At 37.3% G+C, this 24809-nt stretch overlaps 1 protein-coding gene and 1 non-coding gene across 2 annotated transcripts in view; both read left to right on the top strand.

Annotated features, from left to right (window-relative positions):
* The first annotated feature begins 751 nt into the window (after nt 1-751).
* ZNF638 (zinc finger protein 638) overlaps nt 752-24809 on the top strand; it is a 75563-nt gene continuing 51505 nt past the window's right edge. The window contains exons 1-3 of the mRNA XM_021699057.1: nt 752-879; nt 15066-16581; nt 21453-21514. Of these exons, the coding sequence (XP_021554732.1) occupies nt 15268-16581; nt 21453-21514 (1376 nt within the window). The 5' untranslated portion in view covers nt 752-879; nt 15066-15267. The remainder of the gene's footprint in view (nt 880-15065; nt 16582-21452; nt 21515-24809) is intronic.
* On the top strand, nt 18504-18610 carry LOC123326056. Its single transcript, XR_006540846.1, has one exon. It is a non-coding gene; the product is annotated as a U6 spliceosomal RNA (small nuclear RNA).

The following is a 24809-nucleotide window of genomic DNA, read 5'->3' as shown; positions in this document are numbered from 1 at the left end:
AGAAAGAAAGAAAGAAAGAAAGAAAGAAAGAAAGAAAGAAAGAAAGATAGATAGATATACATCTGCTTGGATGCTAGGTAAAACCGATGCATGAGACTTAGGGTAGGTGGTGTGATTTGTGTGGTATCCATAGGCGAGACTTGGGAGTTTTACCAGGTTTTGCCCAATGGTTGAGCTTTTATGTTGGTATAGTAGAATAACCTTAAGTTACTCGAGTTCTCTCAACCCAAAGTTTTTCATCAGTAAAATGAAGGTTATGAATATCTACCACATAGGTATTTTGATTGTGAAATGACACATGAAAAGATTTTTAGAGTGTTAAGCTTTTAGCTTAATAAGCTTCAACTGACTTCTAATTTCCTGACATTTTCAGTGGCTGTGATACACATCATATCATTGCTATAGGGATGCAAAAATAGATATAAGGCGAGAGCTTAAAGGCAGGCAAAATCTTAACCATATGAAGACTTATGCTATACAGTGCGAGATATTACCGAAGGCAAAAATGGTCAGGGAAGACTTCACGGAGGCGAGACAACACAGGTCTTAAAGGTTGCGCGTGATTTAGATGGGACAGGTACAGAGCAGGCAGAGGCATTGACAACGGTGCCTGAGGACACAGTGGGCTCCGAGAACGCTACGCGCAAGAGCGCCCCCTTTCGGAACCAAGCTCCTCTGGCTTCTTTCTCGTGCCTCCCGGCGAGCGCGGTGCCGGCGGTACGCAGGCGCCGGGAGCAGATGAGGGCTCGCAAGGGCTCGATAGGTGCGCATGCGTGCAGCCCTCTGGAGGCGGTAGCTTCTTCGGCGTCGAGACTGGAGGCTGAGTGCTAAACTGTGTGGGGCGCAAATGGGATCCGGCTGTTAGTCGCGTAGGCATAGGTAGGATCGCTGCCTTGTGGGGAGTAGGGGGCTGGAAGGCGGGAGCCCGTAGTGTGGGGGTCCTGAGCCTTTTCTGTGCGGTCCGGGCCGACTATTGTATCTGTGTCGCAGCGGCTGCGCACAAAATGGCGGCGGGCAGGCGGCGGGGGCGGGAGGAGGTTGGGGGACCCCCCGGATGGGAAGGGAAGCTTGCCTGCCCCGCTACCGCGTCGGTTCACTTTGCTGCCCTGGAGGGCCGGGTCGGGCAACCGCGCTGGGACTTTGCTTCAGGAAGAGCGCCCGACGCCGTTGCATTGGGCGGAGGAATGAGAACAGCCCTTGGGCAACGCCGTGGCGGCCCCTTCCCCATCGGCGCAGGGCCTGCCGCGGCCGCGCCAGGCCTGACAGCCAGAGGAAGCGGTGGTGCGGGAGCACGGAGGAGGGAGTAACCATTCCCGTCTGGCCTTGAAGCGAGGCGGTGGAGCTTGAGCCGAGTCCTGTGGCGAGCGACGTTGTGCAAGAAGCGTGGAGAGAAGAGCATGTTTGTGTTTGGGGCTGGGGAAGGGGGAGTTGGGGTGAAGGGGGAATGTTAGATCCAGCGGCTTTTGCTGGTCGCTGTCTCCTGCGCCTGCCTTTTGCAGCCTTAAAGCAAAGAAAATGTCACCTCTGTGCAGGATACGGAGGGCTCCTAAACGGTACTGATAATTTATTTACAAATTTCTCGGAGAAATCGCGAATACGGATCGTTAGTGGTTTGTGTGTGATTCCTAGGCTGACCCCCGTTCTGTTAAAGGTGTGTGTGTGTGTGGGGGGGGACAATGTATACCGCACAGCTCAATCCTTGAGGACGTTTGAAACAGATCTTTAGTTATTCGAGATAATTGCGAATGAGGGAGACTTCTGTTAGTACAAAATGTTTAATTGAACTAGACAGTGACGGCTGCCTCTAGCTGATTTTTCTTAAGATTTACTCTAAGGACAAATTTGGGGGGGAAACCCCTTTATCTTTATTTATTTTTTAAGATTTTATTTATTTATTTGACACAGAGAGAGACAGCGGAAGAGGGAATACAAGCAGGGGGAGTGGGAGAGAGAGAAGTAGGCTCCCCGCGGAGCCGGGAGCCCGATGTAGGGCTCTATCCCAGGACTCTGGGATCGTGACCTGAGCGGAAGGCAGATACTTAAGGACTGAACCACCCAGGCGCCCCCCAAAACCCCTATTTTAATATGAAGGCTTTTTGAAGAAAAACTTGTTACCAGGATCCGGCAACTGATGTTGATTCAAATTCTTTTTCTAACCGGCTTTGGAATTGTGCACAAAAAAATTTTTCTTTTTTCCCCCTATTTGTTGTAAAGGGTTGACTTATTTATTGGGGGTATTTGCTGATTCAGATTTGCAACTAGTATTGATAAATTGGAAAAATTAATTTTCAAAAAATGAGGTTTATACAGAAAAATAAATGCATAATTTCATTATTTCAACATAGCTTTATTAGGCACTCTAGACTTAGCTTATATTGCATTTTTTATTTGACAACATTCATATACTTTATTTTGTATCCGCATACTCTGTAATACGCACTTTTAAATAGTTATGTGGAATCCAGCGTGTTGATGCAGTAAAATATGCTGGGCCAGTCCCTGCTTCCTTGTTGCTATCTGGTAAGGGGAAAGATAAAACAGAAGTCACAAAATCTCACTGGTTTCTATTAACCAGTTTTCAGAATGTATTTATTCATGTCACATATTAATTACCCTGAATATTGGTTATATTTTAGTGTTGTAATCTTTTTTTGTCTTAGAGGGTGTATATAGCAGATACTCTTGTTTAAAAAAACGCTTATTACAATCAGAGATCACTTTGTACTTCATGGCTGTCATAAAGATTTTCTCTTGGGTGCTCTTAAGGTGATCTCTGGAAATTTTTATGTAGTGAAAGAAAATGCAAGACAAATAGTTTAGTGAAAAGAGAATAATAGGTTTTGGAATCAAAAGATCTGGATTCAAATATCTGTTTTTTTCTTAGCGTGTGTCTAAGATTTTGGGTAAGTTATTTTAGTCTTTCTGAACTTTTGTTTCCTTATCTGTAAAATGGTGATACTACTACTTCCTGCTTGGGATTGTGAGAATTGAGAAGACAATGAATGGAAAGCCCCTATCCTTTGGCACATACTAGGTGCTTAATAAATATTAGCTGATACTTTCATTACAAATGCTTAAGTTTCAGGCAGCATCTTTTGATAGAAGATTATCTCTTGTGCATATTCCCTTTTAGTTAAAAAGAAGCTTAAAGGAATTCAGATTAAATTGATAGAATTTTGGAGCTGAAAAATCATCTAATATTTCATTAAAATGTTTGGTGTATCTATAAATTTTATGTGCCTCTCTTGTCGCACTTACCAAAATATATTGTAACCACTTATTTATATGATTGTTGTGTTCATCTTTGTATCTGTCCCAGTGCCTGGTATATATTCCATGCTCCTGTGTTGAGTGAATGAACTCAGCTGGTAGTTGCCAGAGCCTGGGTAAGAACCTAGCCCTTGGAGTCCAAATTGTGCTCTTTCTACCATGACTTAATGTGTACTGGTCAAAGTTTGAATAAATCTGTCCAAATTCTTCATAAAATGCTTTATATACTAAAAATCAGTGTTTCCAGTATGGGTACCCAGTAACATTGTTTGGGCTGTTTTACAAGGAAAGAGGAGCTACTGAATGTTGGCATGTGGTGGTTTAGACCTCCTCCAGATTTTGAAAGTAATTGTATTTGTGGCTAAAGCCAATAAGCCCCTGTTTGTATTCAGCATTACTTACTCTTTTATTACTTCAACTTTATATAGTAGTAGTAGTCTGAAATTTGTGGCTGAGAATGAAAATAGCTATTTGGAAGATAAAAGAATAATGGAAAGGAAGAAGGTGAGGTGTAGAAATAAAACAGCTGTAATAATGGTCAGTGAGGGTCAAGAGCAAGGGTTTTGTCCTGAGAGAAGAGTTCAGGGAGTACAGGAGAGTTTTAAGGTACACATATTTCGTTATTTTCTTCATGGTTACCTTGGGCACATATATATTTTGGATTATTTTCAACTCTTGAGTCTCTTAAATACCAAAATAATTATTGTTCAGTCTTTTAAGGTTTTACACTTTTTTCCCTACCTTATTTCTACAGTCTTCATTAAACTTTCAACTAATCTCCCTGTTGCCCTGTTGAGTGAATGTTGCCAACCTTATTTTCTTTTGAATGTCTTCATTTCTTTAGAAAACTTTTTATTATGGAAAAATTTAAACATAAAAGTAGAGAGCGTTATGTAATGATTCCCCTGTGTACCTATCACCCAACTTGAGTAATTGCAAGCTAATGGTCAGTCAGATCTCTACCTTCCACCCTATTATTTTTAAGCAAATCCCATATCATTCCATTTATAGTTCAGAATTTTTCTCTACAATAGAGAAAAACATGCTTATCACTCCTAAAATAATAATTCCTCAACGCTAGTGTTCCAATTTCTCCAATTGTGCCTCATATACCACAAAGTGTGTATATACATGTATTAATTTCTATCTCAACTACTATATTGAAATTTTCAGAAATTACCCAAGTCTTAATAAAAGAAGCAAGTATCTACCTACTTCTTAACTAAAGCATTTTGTTTACTATCTTAACACTTTCTGAGCACCTACTGTGAGTCAGGAGGTGTAATTTTTTAAAAAGATTTATTTATTGGGGCGCCTGGGTGGCTCAGTCGTTAAGCGTCTGCCTTTGGCTCAGGTCATGATCCCAGGGTCCTGGGGTCGAGCCCCACATTGGGCTCACTGCTCCACGGAGAGCCTGCTTCTCCCTCTCCCACTCCCCCTGCTTGTGTTCCCTGTCTCGCTGTGTCTCTGTCAAATAAATAAATAAAAATCTTTAAAAAAAAAAAGATTTATTTATTTTGGGGGGGCAGAGGGGGAGAGAGAGAATCTCAGGCAGACTCCACGCTGACCTGAGCCGAAATCAAGAGCCAGCCAAGAACCAGCCGCTTAACCGACTGAGCCACCCAGGTGCCCCGGGAGGTATAATTTTAATTGTCACATCAACATTCTGAAGTGGGTGTTGTTTTTATTCCCATTTTTCACATGGTGACGCTGAGGCTTGAGTTAACCAGCTTGCTGAGGGTCACATTCTTAGCATTCAGCAAGACCAGAATTAATACACTGAATCTAAGGTCTAAGTTCTTAAAAAAAAACCCACTATGCTACATTAGTGTTAAATTTTATTTACGGGAGTTAACCAATTTTGCGTGAAGTAATTCACTGGCACCCCTCCTAGCAGGGTGGATATCATCAGATTAGTTGAAATGTCCCCAAAGATGAGATTATTATGAATTGCATAATGGGCTGACTAATAGTCAATAGGGAGTGAACAGGATGCAGAAAAAGAAAAACAAAAATGTGTTTAGGGCTGATGCTCTTTTACCGTGTTGCATGTTTTCTGCCTGTTGCCATACTTCTAGTCTTTTTTGTTTTTTGACTTAGTATATAATTAAGGAGTTAGTCGTGTGTTGGACTGAAAAGGTTGGGTCATTAACTTTTGAATGAATTAAATCTCTGACAGGAATATTCTGTCTCTCCCTGCCTCCCCTCTTCTATTCTTGTATGCATACACACATGATTTTTTTCTGAACTGTTTGACAGTAAATTGCATATATTTATACTGCTTAATCCTAGTTTACTATTTCCTAAGAACAGGGTATTTTTTTTTTTAAGATTTTATTTATTTATTTGACAGAGACACAGCGAGAGAGGGAACACAAGCAGGGGGAGTGGGAGAGGGAGAAGCAGGCTTCCTGCCGATCAGGGAGCCCGATGCGGGGCTCGATCCCAGGACATCATGACCTGAGCCACCCAGGCCCCCAGAACAGGGTATTTTCTTTTGTAGTCATAGTAAACAACCTCAATAAATTTAACATTGACAGACTTCTTTAATCTACCATTTTCAATTGACCCAGTAGTGTTCTTTATAGCATTTTATGGTTTTTGGTGGTTTTTCTTTTTTCCAGTACAGGATCAGTCTAGGGTCAGATAATTGTATTTTTAATTGTTATGTCCTCTAGTCTTTTTTATTCTGGAACATTTCCTATAGCCTTTCTTTTATCTTATGTGAAGTTGACATTTCTGAAAAATACAGTCTGCTTTCTTTCTTCTTTTTACTTTCTTTTTTTTGGTAATAGAACATTTCTCATTTTGGATTTGTCTGATGTTTCCTCTTCATTAGATTCAGATTATGTATCCCTGGCCAGAAAAATCACATAAGTGATGCTGGGTCCCCATGGTATCAAATTTGGAGGTGCATGATGTCCATCTGTCTGCCATAAATACTATGTGTGATAACATATTTGGTCAAAATGTTTGATTCCCCCCCCCCCCACCGCCCCTAGAACTAACTGATTTGTGAAGAGACATTTTAAGACTATGCAAATGTCCTACTTAATAAAATTTCCCTCTAGATTTAACATGCACGGATGATTTTTTGTCTGAACCAATCTTTACTATTATGGTTACAAAATGATGATTTTTCAAGTCAGGAGTCCCTCTACATTTGCAGTGATTGATTGCTGTGCAATTACAGACTCTTGGTTTTTCAGTGGTTTATAATTTATTGTCCAGTTTTTTCTTTTTCTCATTTCATATTTATATATCTTGTCTTGCACAGTGAAAGCCCTGGTTCCCAGCACTATCAAAACATGTACTTACTTGCTTAATCCTGTAACGTATCTAAAGTAATTTAAGAATGGCTTCATGCATGGGGCACCTGGGTGGCTCAGTTGGTTGGGCGACTGCCTTCGGCTCAGGTCATGATCCTGGAGTCCCGGGATCGAGTCCGCATCGGGCTCCCTGCTCGGCGGGGAGTCTGCTTCTCCCTCTGACCCTCCCTCCTCTCATGTGCTCTCTCTCTCTCTCTCATTCTTGCTCTCAAGTGAATAAATAAAATCTTAAAAAAAAAAAAAGAATTACTTACCCATATTATTAGAAAAAAAACTCCCCAAAACAAACTACTAAAAAGAGTAAGAATTTATGTGTAGTTCTCCCCTTTTTCCTGGCTCCTCTAAAACTGAGGATGTATAAATCAAATAGTGCGTTTTTAAATTATTTGCATTAATTTTTTTTAAGTGGGTTATAGTATGCATTTGAAAAATGATTGAATTAATTTGCTTTCAGTTTTAGATTTTTTACCTTCTTCCATCCTTGTTTTAAAGTATTGCTTGTTAACATGCTTCAAAACTGTATAATATGTAATCCATGAAATATCATTCCCATTTTCTTTAAGTCCTTTCTATCCAGTATCCCATACACGTAATCAACTTGTTTTGTATGTTATCCTACCTGTGTTTCTTTTTGTAACGGTAAGCAGATATGTGTTTTCTTATTTTCATTTTTTTATACAAAATGTAACATGCTAGGGGCGCCTGGGTGGCTCAGTCCATTAAGCATCTGTCTTTGGCTCAGGTCATGATCCCCTCAGGTCATGATCCCCTCAGGTCCTGGGGTTGAGCTCCAAGTCAGGTTCCCTGCTCAGTGGGGAGCCTGCCTCTCCCTCTCCCTCTCCCTCTCCCTCTGCTGTTGGCCCTGCTTATGCTCTCTGTCAAATAAAAAAATAAAAGCTTCAAAAAAAAAAAAAGTAACATGCTATATATGCTTTTTTATGCTTTGTGAAGACTTTAAGGAATTTGGCATTTTTAAGGCATTTGACCAGATAGTTCAGATATGCTTAATCAAAGATTTTGGAAACTCATTTTAGGCAGAGACAGACGTTTTGGCCTGTATGCTTCAAGAAGGTGAACAACCTAATGGCAGGGAAGGCAAGAATACAGTTATGCCTCAGAACAGTTTCATCTGGGTAGTGAATGTCTTCAATACTGTATTTACTTATTGGTCCTGCTGACCTCTTTTACGTTGGCTTTATTTCCGTGCTTGTGCTTTCTCACTAAGGCAGTAAATATGCTATCAGTAAGCATTTGAGTTTTATCAGCATCTTCTGCTTTTCTCATTTCTAGTTTTAAAATCCCAGGAAAGATTTCTTTATTCCAGCTTGGGTCAGGTGTTTTCTCTTTGATTAATGCATTACATTTATTGAGGGTAGGCGAGGTAAGCATGCCCACCAAAGCACTTCTCAGGGAGGCATCATTTACTATGAATACAGTGTGGTCTCTCAAGACCGATTTATGTATGCACTGCTTTTAAAAAAAAGTACATATAATTATATTCATCCTGTTTATCAAAAAGTTGTTTTCCTGGGTTAACTATTAAATCATTGCTATATGAGATGGTTAATGGATAGTTCTCATGGTGCTCTGTTCCTGGTGTTGTGCATTAGCAAGTTGAGATTCCATTTTTTTTCATATATGGAATCATGATGTTTATCAATCTCAAGTGACATTGAAGTTTGTGATGCCCTCCATGATACCAAATAATGTTTCTAATTGTCTGCTTTTTTCTTTCTGTTTTTTTGACAATTTCCTTGAGGTGTACCACATTTTGGCATTTTAACTTCTAGTGATACTGTCCAGCCACACTTGTGGCACCTTCAGAGTTATGACTTATCTTTCGTGAGACATGAAGGGACACAACTAATGGTAGAAAAAGTTGGCTAAGTGGATCCATCTGGCATACTAGAAGAAATAGCAGATTGAGTGACATTTAAACTGAGGAAAGCCTAGAAAGATATGTACTCTCTCTTATATTAACTGACCAGTGTAATACCGTATTCTTAGGTACAAAAGTGTATTTATATGTTGTTAGTCACTCTAACAAGATAATACCAAATGAGGCATGTGGGTATATATCTAGAAAAATCAATGGTTGTTTTCCTTTTATGTTAAGATTATAGAAAACAACTCTTCTGTGTGTCATGAGGGTGATTTTTCTTTATTTGGGGGGGGTGATAATGAACATTTATTATTTTTTATAATGAGAAAAAGCAAAGCTATAAGATGTATATTTTATATATCTAGAATGTTGCATGGAAAAATACAGAGAGGAATTAGAGGTTCTAGTTATGATCTTGCAACTTAGTTCTGAGGCTTCACTTAATCTGTAAGAGCTGGGATTCCCTTGCTCACGGTGTTGTTGTGAAGTTCCAATGAGATAGTGAATATTAAAGTGCTTTGTAAACTGTGAAGTACTATAAAGTTCACCTTTGGGGTTTGATATAAATTTTTTCACTATGAATCTGATGGAGCTATTATGATCAGGCTAATTTTTGATGATGCTTTTAGATTTCCTTTTTCTTTTGCAGAATCTATAAAGAAAATAAAGGATTACCTTTCTTCTGAAAGATTACATTAGAATAACAGGCAGTTTTTGATATTCCATGGTAGTGGACATCTCAGAAAGACCTCATGGGATCTAGTGTCAATATTTTTTTAATCCATCAAGCCATTTCTGCATGCCGGCCTCAAGAGGTCAGTTTCTATTAAGTGTTTCTTTTCTTTCTTTCTTTCTTTCTTTCCTTTTTTTTTTTAAGATTTATTTGTTTATTTGACAGACAGAGACACAGCGAGAGAGGGAACACAAGAGGGGGAGTGGGAGAGGGAGAAGCAGGCTTCCCGCCGATCAGGGAGTCCGATGCAGGGCTCCATCCCAGGACCCTGAGATCATGACCTGAGCCCAAGGCAGACGCTTAACGACTGAGCCACCCAGGCACCCCTATTAAGTGTTTCTAAAAGAATTTTTATGTTTGACATTTTATTGAATAATTGTTGTTTCAGAGTAGCATGTTTCAGTTCTTAAAAGGGCATAGAAAAGCGTTAACTGCTACTTGTCACAATAATAGAATTTTTTCAGGAGTTCAGAATGTTTTGTGACCAATAAATATCCTGGTTTTGGAAAATATTAAATGTAGGAAAATAAAATGTTAACTGAAAATAGTATATTTCTAATTTCATACAGTAAAGTTTGGTGTATTTTCCTCCCCTTCTCATCCATGTGTGTATTCACATACACAAACCTGAAAGAAATTATATCAAAATACTAGTTTATTCTAGGATCATGGTTTTAATGGTAAGGATTTAATTTACTATTTTTTATTTTTTATAAAAAGCATATGTTACTTATATAATCAGGAATAAAATTTATTGTAAAGTATTAATATTTAGTTGCAATTGTTTTCAGAGCAGTGTTAATAATGAAAAACTGAGATCTTAACTCAGGTTTTTCGAAGTTAGTTTAGTGATTTCATAAATCACTCTAGTGGAACCATCCTCTTTATGGCTAGAGCTCAGTTATCCAGGAAATGGCATATTCTTTAATAGTTATGGTTAATGAAGATTATATTTGCTGTCAGGCATTTGTTCTGAGTTTTGGCTATCACTTGTTACTTTGTATAAATTCTATGATATTACCAAAATTTACAAATTGCTGTCATATCACTGAATGCCATTGTTGGTGAAACCTCTTGGGTTTCTTGTAGTAGCAGATTTGGAGAATAAGGATTCTCTTATATTTGCTATTTTTGGTTTAGAAACTAGCTTGACTTTAGACATGTGATGGTAGTACTACATATTTATATATGTAATACAATAGTATTATGGATATTTTATCTTTAATCAGCATTTTATGTTTTGTCCATATGCCAATTAAAAAAAAAATGAGAACAACTTGAAGGGTTTTATGTACTAGTTATTATCCTTAGGGTATATCCTACCAAGGATATTTAATATTCCTTTTTACAGCTGCAAAATATGGTATACCATAGCTTATTCAGCCAATCTCCAGTCTCTGCAAACCCTCTTAATTGGAGAGGTGTGAAAAGGGAAACATCCAGATTTTTAACTATATTTTATCATTTTGGTTTCTCTGATTTCTTATGAGACACTAACTCCATCTTAAAAAGTGGAATGTTAGTTTTATAAAGGAAGGGATCTGTTCTGGCTTAATATACTTCCCCATGTAGGCCAGCACTATTAAAGTGTTTGTTAAGTGGATGAGTAAGAGTTGGGTTTGAAGTTATTCTGACATATGGCTTAAGAAGACAGTTTCTCTAAGTTTTTAGGTGTACCTAGCATTTTTTTTTTTTTTTTTTTTTAGGTATCTTGAAAGATCTGATAGTTGATTTTGGAATTTTATTCTTCTGAATCTGTTGAGAAGGTGATAAATTTCTGTGCTTCATTTAGGGGTTAGCATTTGCATTGAGTAATTGTACCCTGAAGCATTATTGGTAGGGCTGAAGTTTAAAAAGGGGGAGAAAAGTTAAGCAGCAAAGAAAAGGATGCTGATTGGTGGGGCTTGCCTGTCTTTAAATTAGAGTTGAAGAAACGAGGTTTGAAAATTATCTAATTGCAAAAGGGAAATTTGTAATACCTTATAAATAGAAAGCTTGAACTATAAATACCAGCATCTTTTGTTCGCAGTGAATGTGAATGATAGTTTTAAGAGAGATTAAACCATAACTTTCCTAAATGATTTCTTAATCATTTAGGAAATGTGCTTACCCTTTCAAAATAAAAAGACAGTTATGCAAATGAACTATGGGTATACTCCTTAAATTTCATTTACAAAAAACCCCACAAAGGTTACTTAACATTTTTTTAACCATTGAAGATCTCTTATGGCATATGGATTGTGGGCAGACTTTTTATTATATTTTTTAAAATAGTCTGTGTCAGTTCTTACCAATGCTCAACATTGTGTTTCATGCTTCTAATTTAACATTCACATCACTGTAGTGGGAATAGAACTGGAGACAGCTGAGCACATGTATAGTAAAGTAATTTATTGTAATTCCTCTTTTAGTGATGTTTTGAAGAACTCCTTTGTCAGAAACTTTTCTGCCAGGATTAAAAGTGATAATGGTAGCATAAGAAAGTGATGATTTTACATTAGTGGATCAGTGTCTGAAAATGTTACTAAATGCAATCTAACGTGAAAATACACTATACTTAGAATAGGTCTTAAATTCAGAAGGAGTCTTGGGATAAAAGAAGTGTTGGCTTAAAGTTCAGAGGGATTAAACTTGTTCTTAGAAGGGAGGTTAGTTGAAGAGACCTATTGAAAGAGTGACAGTTGCTTATAATGATGGATTTTCCAGGATATGCATATCTGGAGAGAAACTTTCTTACCTCTAGCCAGCAGCAGGTCCTGGAATCAGAATGCTTCATAAATAACTATGACTAAACAAGCCCCAAACTTGTCTTACCAAGGGAGAAGGGAGAACAATCTCTTTGGGAGAGCCAGGACTGCTGTTAACTTGTTACTATGTCCTCATTATATTAGATTTCACATTGGGACTAACCACATGGGACATCTAGTGTGTGTGCACACGTGTGTATTTTAAGTCTCCTTAAAAAAATGCAAACAAGCCAAATCTCTGCTTACTGAGAGTTGAAATTTAAGTTAGGGAAAGGCCTTTTACTTCTCTTCCTTTATATTCCACACTGTTCTATGAATATTGAATCTTTCAGGACTGATATTCGTGACTACAACACTGATATGGATATGGCAGTTGTTGAAACGTGGAAATAATTCTGCCCTGATTAGTAAGAAGCTTTCTCCCCAAGGGTGGACCTCCAGTTCCCCCACTCTTTTAGTACCTCCAAGGACTGTCTCCCTCTTCCCCACCCACCACCTTGTGCTACAGCAACTAACAGCTTAAGGGGGCTAGAGGAAGGAGGGGCTCAGGACCCTGGTTGCACACTGTAAGTCATGAGTTACTGTTTTAATTGTTCATTGTTTGTGCTTTACCAATTACTAACTATTTCAAATAGTACCTCTGAGAGTATAATCATGAAGAAAACTCAAGTTTAGGAAGCACAAAATGAAAAAAGCTTTTTGATAAACAACGGCATCATAGAGCCTTTAATATACGGTAGGCATCATGTCTCTCTAAGAAGGATAGCTAGTGCATGCATTTCAGACTTTCTTGACCAGGGATCTTGTTTGTGGAAGACCTACAGTCTTATAGGATACTAATTTCTGCAGAATACAGTTTGTGAAGGGCTGCTCTCTTACATTCTATAAATGTATACATACATCAGTGTAAGGGTGTGCTAGACACATTAGGAAATATGTAGATAAGTTTTTGCCTTTAAATAACTTAAGACAGATACTTCTAAATGATACTTGTTCACAGTTCCATGCGGTAATCAGATGACTGGTTGAAATCTGTTCTTTTTGATTTCCTTATGGGGGGAGAAACAGTATTTGGGAGAGTTCGTGTTCCTGATGTTGTGGGAGTCTTCACCAGTTAAGGAAAATGGTGCTGAAAGAGTTTGAGTAACTAGATGACAAACTGCTTATGTAAGACAAAGTTGTTCTTGGAAATATTTTTATTTTGTAGAAAATAGGCACAGTTTCATATGACTGTTGTCTAAAAAGACCTGGAGTTTGTTATAAATGAACGTTATTGACAGAGAATTTGGATATCATATCATTGTTTACTAAGCTTGTGTCTGCTGCTTGTGTCTGTTGAATTAGAAACTTGTGTAATTTTTGTTGTAGTGTTGTGTTTCATTCTGATTTGAAAATTAATTATGTATATTAATGACAACTTTGGATGTGATCAAATAGCTTAACAAATATTTGAGGGTATTTTAAGTAGGAGTAGAGTTTATGCTTGGAAGATAAGACAGCAATAAACACATTCTTTTAATTGCCAGTACATAGTTTAAAAAAAGACCACACATATGAACACAAAAGCATAATAAAAGGTATGAATCCCAAATGGTACAAGCAACAAATAAAGTTTGTTGAAAGACTCACTGGGTGTTGGTGGTCAAGAAAGGTTTAATGGAGGCTGACCATTGAGTAAAATCAAGTCAAGTCCAGGGCAAAGTTATTTTGTTTGTTTTGATTGGAAGAGATAGTTAGAAGGGAGTGTGTTAACTAGATAAAGCCCATTTCTCAGCCAAATTAACATTTCACTAACATTATGTATAAATTAAAAAAGGATATAGTGGAGTTATGGATGAAGTTGTAGCTGGAACCAGAAAGTGATCATCAAATATAATCTGTAGTGTGGATTTTCATAGTAGGTGTAGATGTCTCAAGACCTTATGTTTCCCACCTTGCATTTCTATTAGGTATAAAAGTAGGGACCTGATGGAAAACAGGCATAGTCTGTTTTATTTTGTTTTTTGTTTTTTGAAACTGGGAGAGGGAAGTCAAGTTTGGTGGTTGCTGACCTTGGTCCTGAATGATAGCTAAACTATTTTTCTGAGACTCAGATTGGAATGAATTGTGCTGTGCTCTGATGGCTGGACAGCAACCAGTTTAATACTGTGGGAGCTGCAGAACATTCTTGCTCACGTCTGTTAGTGGTTAAGAGTATGCGTTATGGTTAAGAGTATGCGTTATGGGGCTAAATTACCTTGAGTGCAAATCTTGGCCCAGTCATTTATTATCTGTGCAAGTTACTTCTGTGCCTTAGTGTCCCTGTCTGTAGAACTTACATATTTCAAGGGGTTGTTGTGAGAATTAAATGAATCAATCCATGTAAAGTGCTTGAACAGTCACTGGCACATGAACAGTATAAACTTAGTTATTGTTATTATTGATATATATTTGCCTATACACTGTGGAAGGAATCCAAGAGAAAGGTGACTGGTGGTTGTACTACATATTATGTTGTATGTTACAATCAGTTCCATGCTGCTGCATACTCTTTTGTCAGACTCTAGTCAAGTTATTGATGATCAGTTTTCATCTTAAACATTTATTTAACAACAGAAACTTAAGCATAGTCTAATTATTATATGGAATTTGTGAGATGTGATTCCAAGGAGACTGTCTTGGAGAAATGAGTCTTGTAAAATTTTAGGCTTACAGTTTCTGTTCTAATGGTTTGTACATAACATACATATTAAGTGTATGTGTGTTTCTAAGTATTTTAATGCCTTCATCTTTTTTTCCAGTAACAAAGCGTGAAAGAAATCCCCAATGTTTTTCAAGATTATTTAAAAGGATTTGTAATTACCGCTCAGCACCTAGGACAGCACCCAGTGCAACAATTTGTACATGAACTCTGGCTTGAGGTTTGGGGTTTGTGTTCTGGATTTGGGAAAGAAAAGAAGAGAACATTTTTGGGAAAGTTAACAATTCTCGTAAACGCTCTAAAAGTATATGAAATGGAGGATGATTTCATGGCTTTATTTCAAAATGTTTTACACTGGCTGTAGAACCCACTTCATGAAGTAGTTTGAGTTAAAATGATCTAATATTTGTGTTTTAACTTTCAGCTTTGTGTTATTCTTGGAAAATTTCGCACCACTTGTGAATTCCTTGAACCTGGGCATTGCAAACCCACTTCTGTTGGGCCCATCTCCTTTGCACTTTGCTCAGATTAAGACTCAGTTGGCGCTTCAGCAGCTGAATGCCGTTGCCTCACATAGTTCAACACCACCTTATACTTTATTAAATCAGGCTTTCTTGAAAATAGCCATGTCGAGACCCAGGTTTAATCCTCGAGGAAACTTTCCACTTCAGAGGCCACGAGCACCTAACCCTTCTGGGATGAGGCCTCCAGGACCATTTATGAGGCCTGGATCCATGGGTCTTCCAAGATTTTACCCAGCAGGGAGAGCCCGTGGAATTCCACACAGATTTGCTGGCCATGAATCTTATCAGAACATGGGACCACAGAGAATGAATGTTCAGGTAACTCAACACCGAACTGATCCAAGATTGACCAAAGAAAAATTGGATTTTCATGAAGCACAACAAAAGAAGGGGAAGCCTCATGGTAGCCGGTGGGATGATGAGCCTCATATATCTGCATCAGTGGGAGTGAAACAGAGTTCTATAACACAGGTTACAGAGCAGAGTCCTCAAGTTCAGAGCCGCTATACAAAAGAGAGTGCCTCAAGTATCTTAGCAAGTTTTGGATTATCTAATGAAGACTTAGAAGAACTCAGTCGCTATCCTGATGAACAGCTAACTCCTGAAAATATGCCATTAATTTTGAGGGATATAAGAATGAGAAAAATGGGGCGCCGATTACCCAGTTTACCTTCTCAGAGCAGAAATAAAGAAACACTTGGTAATGAGGCAGTTTCGAGTAATGTGATTGATTATGGGCATGCAAGCAAATATGGCTACACAGAAGATCCACTTGAAGTACGTATTTATGATCCTGAAATTCCAACAGATGAGGTCAAGAATGAATTTCGGTCGCAGCAGAGCATTTCTGCATCTGTTCCCACTCCAAATGTGATATGTAATTCTATGTTTCCTGTTGAAGATGTGTTTCGACAGATGGACTTCCCCAGTGAGTCCTCTAATAATCAGTCCTTTTTTCCAGTTGAGAGTGGAACTAAGATGTCAGGCTTACACATTTCAGGAGGACAGTCAGTCCTTGAACCTGTAAAACCTGTCAGTCAGTCCATTAGCCAAACAGTTAACCAGACAATGAATCAGTCTCTTATTCCTCCATCTATGAACCAGCAACCTTTTTCATCAGAATTAATTTCCGCTGTAAGCCAGCAAGAGCGGATCCCACATGAACCTGTGATTAATTCATCTAATGTACACGGATCAGGAGGAAGTAAAAAGAATTACCAGTCAGAAGCTGACATTCCCATTCAGTCGCCCTTTGGGATTGTGAAAGCATCATGGTTACCAAAGTTTTCACATGCTGATGCCCAGAAGATGAAGAGACTTCCAACTCCCTCTATGATGAATGATTATTATGCAGCGTCTCCAAGAATATTTCCACATTTGTGTTCTCTGTGTAACGTAGAATGTAGTCATTTGAAGGTGAGTGTTTTTAAAGATCACTGTATAATTCAGCGCCCAAATTTCCTCTAAATTTTCATATTGTGCTGGTGTTAACTAGGCATTGAGGAAATGGCAGAAATTATTTGTGATTGCAACATCACCGCTTAGTCAAAATCTAAGTAGCCCTGGCTACTGACTTGAGTGTTAGGCTTCCTTTATTCCTGTGACTGGCCACATAACATAGTTTGTCCATGTACTTTGAACTTTTGATTAGTTCTCTCAGAAAATTCATGCAACATAAAATTTGTATAACAAACTGTGGACTTATAGAACAATATCAGATGAGTCAACTTTAAATAGAATCTGTTATAAAAATATAAAAAGTTGGAATAAAATATTTGTACCGCACACTTTTAAGAGATAGTATATGGTAGCCTTGCATGTATCTACCTTCTTAGGCTAAAAGACAGTTAATGTTGATTTAAGTATTTTTTGATTAGCTAGACTAGGATTTTTAGTGTTTCATGAGAAGGAGCTTCCTAAAATAACTTAATCCATAGCCAAATTGAGTCAAGAGTAATTATTTTGGGGTCAGCTGTCGGCTCAGAGAATAGTGTAAGATGGTAGAAATTTAGAGAGAAAAATCTTAAAAAAATAAAAAAGGCCTAGGTGTACCTCTATGGTCAGTATAATTAGAAGAAAGTATTTTATAGAGGTGCTGAAGAGTAATGTAGAATATACTGTTTGATAGTACAGTTGACTCTTGAACAGCTTGGGGCTTGAGGGTGCCAACTCCTGCGCAGTTGAACGTCCAAATTGACTCCTTAAAAACTAATAGCCTGTTGACTGGAAGCCTTACCGACAACATAAATAGTTGGTTAATACATTTTGTATGTTAATAGTATTGTATACTGTATTCTTAAAATAAAGTAAGCTAGAGAAAAGAAAATGTTAAGAAAATCATGAGAAAATACACTTACGTGTACTGTAAAAATCTGTGTCTAAGTGGACCCGTGCACTTCAAACCTATGTTGTTCAAGGGTCAACTGTATTCGTTGGTGGATTTGTGTAGGAATTTTTCCAGTATGTTTTATTTACTTACATATATTTGGAAACTACTGTTTCTTTTGTTCACTAATGTGATTTATAGATTTACATTATAAATGGTCAGGAAGAAATGTACTTCCCATGGAATAAGCTTCGATTCAAGGCCATATCATTGGTTGTATGTATACTTTGAATAGGCTTAAAACCTATAGGTGTTTAATTCTCTTTTTTTCCTCCTTCCAGTGCTGCCCTTTTATTGTCTTTGTATTACCCACTCACCAGATTTCAGCTGATGCTTTTCTTAACTCTAGCATAGGAAAGCAGCATTCTTCCTCATTTTAGCCAAATTTGCTGAGTTCTAATAAAGTAATAGTTGCCTTCCCTATCAAGGGAGATAGCCAAGTCTTGAAAAGTCTCAGAATAATTCGTAGCACTTAAAGTATCGCTGGCCTAAGTTCTGAATTGAGTAATAGGCTCTCTGTATTCCATTTGAACTTTTAATTAGTCATGATGAATCCAAGAAAGGTATCTTAAAATAAAGAACTTAAAAGTTTTTATTTTGTAGAATGGAAAGGCATATGTTTATATGTTTATTCAGTAGGTATTTACTGATTACCAGTTTCATACATGGCTATATTAGATGCTGGGCAGAAATGAGCACTATATAAGTGAAGACGTTGGTCTTAAGCAGTTTAAACAGTCTCATTGAAAAGAAAAATTACACACCTAAGGAATTTAAAAAATTAGAGGGCATCAAATGGTTCAGTGATTGCATTTAACTTGTTTTGGTATGCTGTAGGGGAGAGAGTTTTAATATTTCTATCTTCAGTCTTAAATCCGTTCAGGCCAGCTTTATCAACTTATCAACACCTATTGTGTATTTATCAGCATATAATTAAAAAGAAGTATAAATAATGCTCGCTTTGGCAGCACTTACACTAAAACTGAATGAATACAGAGAAGATTAGCATGGCCCGTGTGCAAGGATGACATGTGCATTTGTGATATGTTCCATATTTTTTATAAGTGTAGTTACCATCATCATCTCATACAGATAAAAAGGGAAAGCAAAAAAGAAAGTATAAATGTACGTTCTGACATCAAAAGACTAGTTGGATAAGATTGAGTGACAGTAACTTACTGTATTGAGTCTGGCCTGGAAGGATTTGGGAGGGAAGACTTCATGGAGTCGGTTAAATATGGGTCTTGAATAATGAGTAGGCTTCAGAGATACCTAGGGGAGGAGGGATGACATTTCAGATGTCAGCAGTAACAATAGGTACCAAGGGTCTTCAAAAGCTTAGCTTAAGGAGTTTAGATTGAGGTGAGAGGCATTAGGAAGCTAATTAAGGTTTTTGATATGTGAAGTGACATGTTCAAAGTGTATTTTAGGGAAATAAATCTGGCAGATGTATGCAGGGTGAATAGGCATGAGAAGAGATACAGTAGGGTACTGAATATGAGGCTTCCCTAGTTCCTTCAAGTGTAAGATGGTGAAAGTCTGGGTTAATATGATAAAGTAAAAGGAAAAGAAATCATCAGTGATTCATTAGAGTTCACAGAGATTGCCGTTTAAAACAGAAAACACCTCTTTTAACAGAACAGCATGATGGATATAACTAATGAATTCTTCACTACTGGATGACCACACGATAGGGATTTGTGAACATGGACCTAGATGGTACAAACTACCTCTCTTGTTTCTGTGTGATACATCTTACTGCCTTGTAAATGTGCATATATATGACCTTGTAAACAATGTAGCCAATAAATATAAATTACCAATTACAATTTTTTTTTTTTTGCTAAATGACAGTTGATAAATATGTTCCCCACCGCTGAATCTTTTAAAACTATAGCCTGAAAAAGGCAATAGTAGAATGTGAAATGTATTTCTTTTCTAAATTGGGATTCAGATGTCAGAGGAGCTGTGCTTGGTTTAGAAGTTACGTCTTTTTGGCTGTCCTCAGTTTAGAAGCTGTCTTTCTGACTGAAATAATTCAGTTTGAGAAAATATTAACTGACATAAAAGATTTTTGAGGTAGATGGAGGATAGAGTGAGCTCTTATATAGGTGGGTATTTTCACAGTTTGATTCTGGGCCTACTCAACTCTACAGTCTTACAGCATTTCCTGCTTAGTAGGGGTAATTATCACTTTTTCTCTGGAGAGGCAGTACTGCTTTTGGACCCCTATTATCTAATCTGGGTACTGTTACTAGAGAGTCCAGAAATTGGGGTGGCATGGGTATATTTACTGAGCTTAAAGCAAGTGATATCATTGAGTGAAGTGGGCCTGTTAAATAGTACAGTGTGTGTGTATATGTATATATATATATATATATATATATATACACGTATGTGTGTGTGTATATATATATACACATATATATATATATACATATATATGTATGTATATGAATGTATGTGTAGAACTGGAGTGTATGCCTTAAATAGGGCAGCTATCAGCATCAGTTGATAGTTGCTATACAGAATACATGTGCAGTATTGTTTTTTCAAGAAAAGCTGGAAGTCTGGATTTGGGGGTAAAATCACTGGATTTTTAAATGATGGCAACTTATTTGAGTAAAATGCTTTATGGTCTAAATAAATCATGCCCAACCCACTATTTGCCAGTGTGTCTGTTTGATGTAAACAATGTCCAGTTAATGTCAAAGACATGGGTTCAGCAGTACTAGAGACTCTTTAACTGCCAATCTCTTCTAGCTTTCTATTTGTAGCATTGAGCGGGATATGCAGACATTTCTTTTTTGCAATCCACAATCACTTCCGTGACTTAATGAAATAGTTTAGGGTTTTTCATAACCTGTTGCTGAGTATTGCCAGTAGCATGCACCTGTCTTGAGATAGTTCTTGACAAGGCAGATTCCAAAATCAGTGTCAGCCGTGGTTTTTAACTATGGAAATTTCTAGTTTGTAGCAGTGACATACTAAAAATATTTTTGAAATGGAAATGAATTAACATTTTCGTCAAAGAACATTTTAAAATAAAGAACTGTTGAGTAAGTTTTTTACCTATCCAAATGCTGGAGAAACAATAAAACATTGAGTAATAATACACACTGCTTTTAACTGTTTCACTGGGGTGACTGTATTTTTGAAAACTGTACATTGTCTTTTTTAAAAATTTTAATCAGATGTATCTTCTAGGAGCTATTTATGGGTACAGATTGTAATTTTAGGGCAGATTTGTAAATGAAGTAATGTATTAAAAAAGCATTTTGTTCATTGTAAATGTCTTTGAAATGGTGTTACTTTCCCTTAAATCCTGAAAATAAATTAGATTAAATCAGCAGCAGTTTTTCATATTTTTACTAATCTTATCCTTTGTCAATATAGTGGGTACCTTGTTTGGAATGGTACTGGCCTAAGAGGTAGGATTTTTTGTTGTTGATGTTGTTAGCTTGAATTTAGAGATAAAAGTCATTGACACTATTTTGAAGATGCCATTGCAGATACCGTTTTATTTATAGAATTTTTGGTGTTCTCTGGAGTATTTTTATATGTAAGGTGAATTATTTCTGATCAGTGCTTTTATTTTTTCCAAGTTTAAATACATATTTGATTTCAAAATGAGTATCCACGGGTATGATACGGGTATGATTTTTTAAATGTCTTTATACTAAAATGTTTCAAAATGGCATCAGTAAGGTCTGGTATTAAGTACCTTTGTTTGGAGAGGTGCTTTATTTTTGTGAAATATTATTGAGTAGTCAAATGTTACTTATAACTAAATTTGTTAATTTTTGAAAAAAAGAATTACCTGTGTCATTTTTAAAAGCCTAATTTCATTAGTCAGTGTGAGGAATATTCTAATTTCAGCACTTTTCTCCTTTCACAATAGGATTGGATTCAGCATCAAAATACATCTACTCATATTGAGAGTTGCCGCCAGTTACGTCAACAGTAAGAACAAGTTTTTCTTTTTTATAGGTAGCAAATTTACAAAATAGTTAATGTTCAGATATGATTGTTAAATACTTTTAGTGTGGTACTTCAGGGAAAAATATTTTTAGAAAGCTATTGCCTATTTGAAATATTTTATGAAGTATATTTAATCTTTTTCCAGAAGGAGAGAATTAAATATGATCTTTTCTTCTGACTCTCTCCTAATTATTTCCAGTAGGTAGACTTTTAATGTCATGGGTTCATTTCCTTGCTGGCTTGCCTTCCTTGCAATGGTTTATCTATTTTAGAGTAGTCTTCCTTTCTCCTATCTGCCCCACTTTCCCAAAGGATAAATAACCAAAAACCACCCCAAACCAAACACCAGTATTTAATTTCAGGTGTAAAGCTCTCCTCTGGTTTAGAACCTATTTTAAGAATAAACCTTTGGGGCACCTGGGTGGTTCAGTCAGTTAAGTACCTCTTGGTTTCGGCTCAGGTTGTGAGATTGAGCCCCGTGGCAGTTCATTGCGGAGTCTGCTTGGGATTCTTTCCCCCTTCTTTTCCCTCCCCACCAGCTCCTTCCCCTGCTTGCTTGCTCACACATGTGTGCTCTCTCTTTCTTTCAAATAAATAGATAAATCTTTAAAAAAAAAAAAAGAATAAACCTTAAGTGGGAGATAAACAAGCTAGATGTGTTGGTTCCTCAATATTGGTTCTTCAGTTTTTCAGCCTTTTGCTTTTTTAAGACAGACACACCTATGAAAGTGAAAAGTGTGACTTTAACGGGAATCTCATATATCCCTTGGAGTAACAAAATTAAATTTTATTCCCCCTACTCATTAAACATGATACAGTTGTGTGTCAAGTTACTGGTCACTAGACTGATGATAGTAACGTGTTTGGGGGCAAATGATTTTGTCACAGCTGTTTTGGGTTTTGGTTTGGTTCTTTATGAAAACATCACCAAAATTTTTGAGATTATTCAGGACTCTTCAGTCATAAGTGATAAACTTAATTCAAAGGAGTTTTTAGTTTTTATTTTATTTTTATTTTTTTAAGATTTATTTATTTTAGAGCCAGCAAGGGCGGGCAGGACCTTGAGCAGGGGAGGAGCAGATGGGGGAGCAGAGAGGGAAGGAGAAGGAAGGGAAAGAATCTTGACCAGACTTTATACTGAGCACGGAGCTCGATGCAGGGCTCCATCTTATGACCCTGAGATCATGACCTGAGCTGAAACTGAGTCTGATGCTTAAGTGGCTGCACCACCCAGGCACCCCAAAGTCATCTTTTTTTTTTAAAGATTTTATTTATTTATTTGACAGAGACAGAGATAGCGAGAGCAGGAACACAAGCAGGGGGAGTGGGAGAGGGAGAGCAGGCTTCCTGCCGAGGAGGGAGCCCGATGTGGGGCTCGATCCCAAGACCCTGGGATCATGACCTGAGCCGAAGGCAGACGCTTAACGACTGAGCCACCCAGGTGCCCCAAAGTCGTTTTTAAAGTAAGGGAATTTATTAGTTTATTTAACTGGGAAGCATAAGAAATGATTCTAGTGTCAGGAACAGCTGAATTGGATTCTGAAACAAAAATCAGAGTAGTCAGAAATTGTTTCTTGGCTCTTTGTTCTCTTCTGCTTTGGCCGCGTGAGATCCCAGGTGCACTTCCTCCATAAAGCAAAATGACCCCCATAATTCTGGACTTAAATGAACCGTGTAGTTAGTAATTCCACGAGTTCAAAATAAACACAACAAAAAACCCTCTTTCCTCATAACTCCTGTATAAGTCTGAGGTTTGACTCTTTTCTTTGGTCCATCTTGAAATCAGTTACAATAGTTGTGAGAATTGGGTACTCGACCTGTGTTGGTGTCATGTGCCTGCTCCTGCTGTGGAGTGTGATAATAAGCCCTACCTGAATCATACAGACTATGCGTAGAGATAGAGTTTTTTCCCTACATAGATGCTGTGCAGACATAGGTTATTATATGGAGATAATTTGTTACCTGAATTAGATAGGCTTAGCTATCACTGTAAATGGAAAATCTCTCCTAAGGCACAAATTTGAATGTCTAATTTTTATGAAGATGAGGAATTTAAGTGGTAGTGAGTCATTTGCTGTAGGTAGGCATTAATGTTAATAAGAAGATTCTAGCTCATACACTGCCATTAATTTCCTAGAACAAATGGCACATACGCCTATTAAAGCCTTCTGTGTAGATAGCCTTTTTTTTTTTGCCATGCACTTAGGCCCTGATTTTAAAGTGCTTTCTGTGCCTGCCTACATATTTACCTTTTTTTCAGGTTGTGTGCTCTTGAATAATACTTTCTTGGCTTTCTCTGCACTGCAAAAAATAATGACAAAAAAATAGATTTGATTAGGTGTTTGGGATCATTCCATGGCAAAATATATGCTATTCCATTCTTTGTTTTTTTAAGCTACATTGTGTTCCTTTTGTTTCTATACCTTAATGTATTTGGTTATTCACCTGCTGATGTATATTTAGGCTCTTACTCCTTTTCTTAAGGCTGATTATCTCTTCCCTCTCTTTGTCTTTGTTGGATCTTTCTGGATTATGATACAGGAGTAGTTGGTTAACCTGTGAGAAGATACAGTGCATCAGAATTTTAGTATTAAAAATAAATAATAATAGCTATATTCTTGTATGCTGGGCATAATTCTAAGTCCTTTACATAATTTTCAAAACAACCTTGTGAAATGTATGTATAATGATTATTTGTGATTTTATCAGTGAGGAAACTGAGGCATAGAGAGTCAACTTCCCTGCTGTCCCACAGCAAATAGTTGGTGTAACTGGTCTGTCTAGCCCATGGATCTTTACTCCTTTTCCCCCTTTTTCTGTTCAACAGATTATTCTGAAAAGTTTCTAAGCTGCAAAAGTTGAAGGGATAGTAAACATTCATATATTCGTCTTCATTCACCAATTATTATCATTTGCCACATATATTTTATATTTTTATTAAACTTTTTTGAACTATTTGAAAATAAATTGCAAACATGATAACTTCACTCCTCAATTCAGCATCTATCTCCTAAGAATAAGGATATTTTTCTACAGTAGTTGTCTGTTGTAAACACATTGAATCCCTGCCTACCCTCCAACCACACTCCCAAACCGGGAGTCAATCAAGATTCATGCACTGCAGTCTCTTAAGCTAGAACAGTCCACTCTGCCTGTTTCTTCTTTCTCTTTTTACCTTACCTTTTCTTGCTTGCTTTTCTTTCTTTCTTTCCTTCCTTCCTTCCTTCTTTCCTTCTTTCTTGGATGCTTTCACAATGTTGACTTCTTTTGAAATGAC

This window comes from Neomonachus schauinslandi, chromosome 10 (genome assembly GCF_002201575.2).
Source record: "Neomonachus schauinslandi chromosome 10, ASM220157v2, whole genome shotgun sequence".
In the NCBI taxonomy this organism is placed as follows: Eukaryota; Metazoa; Chordata; class Mammalia; order Carnivora; family Phocidae; genus Neomonachus; species Neomonachus schauinslandi.
This window is presented reverse-complemented; position numbering and strand designations above follow the sequence as displayed.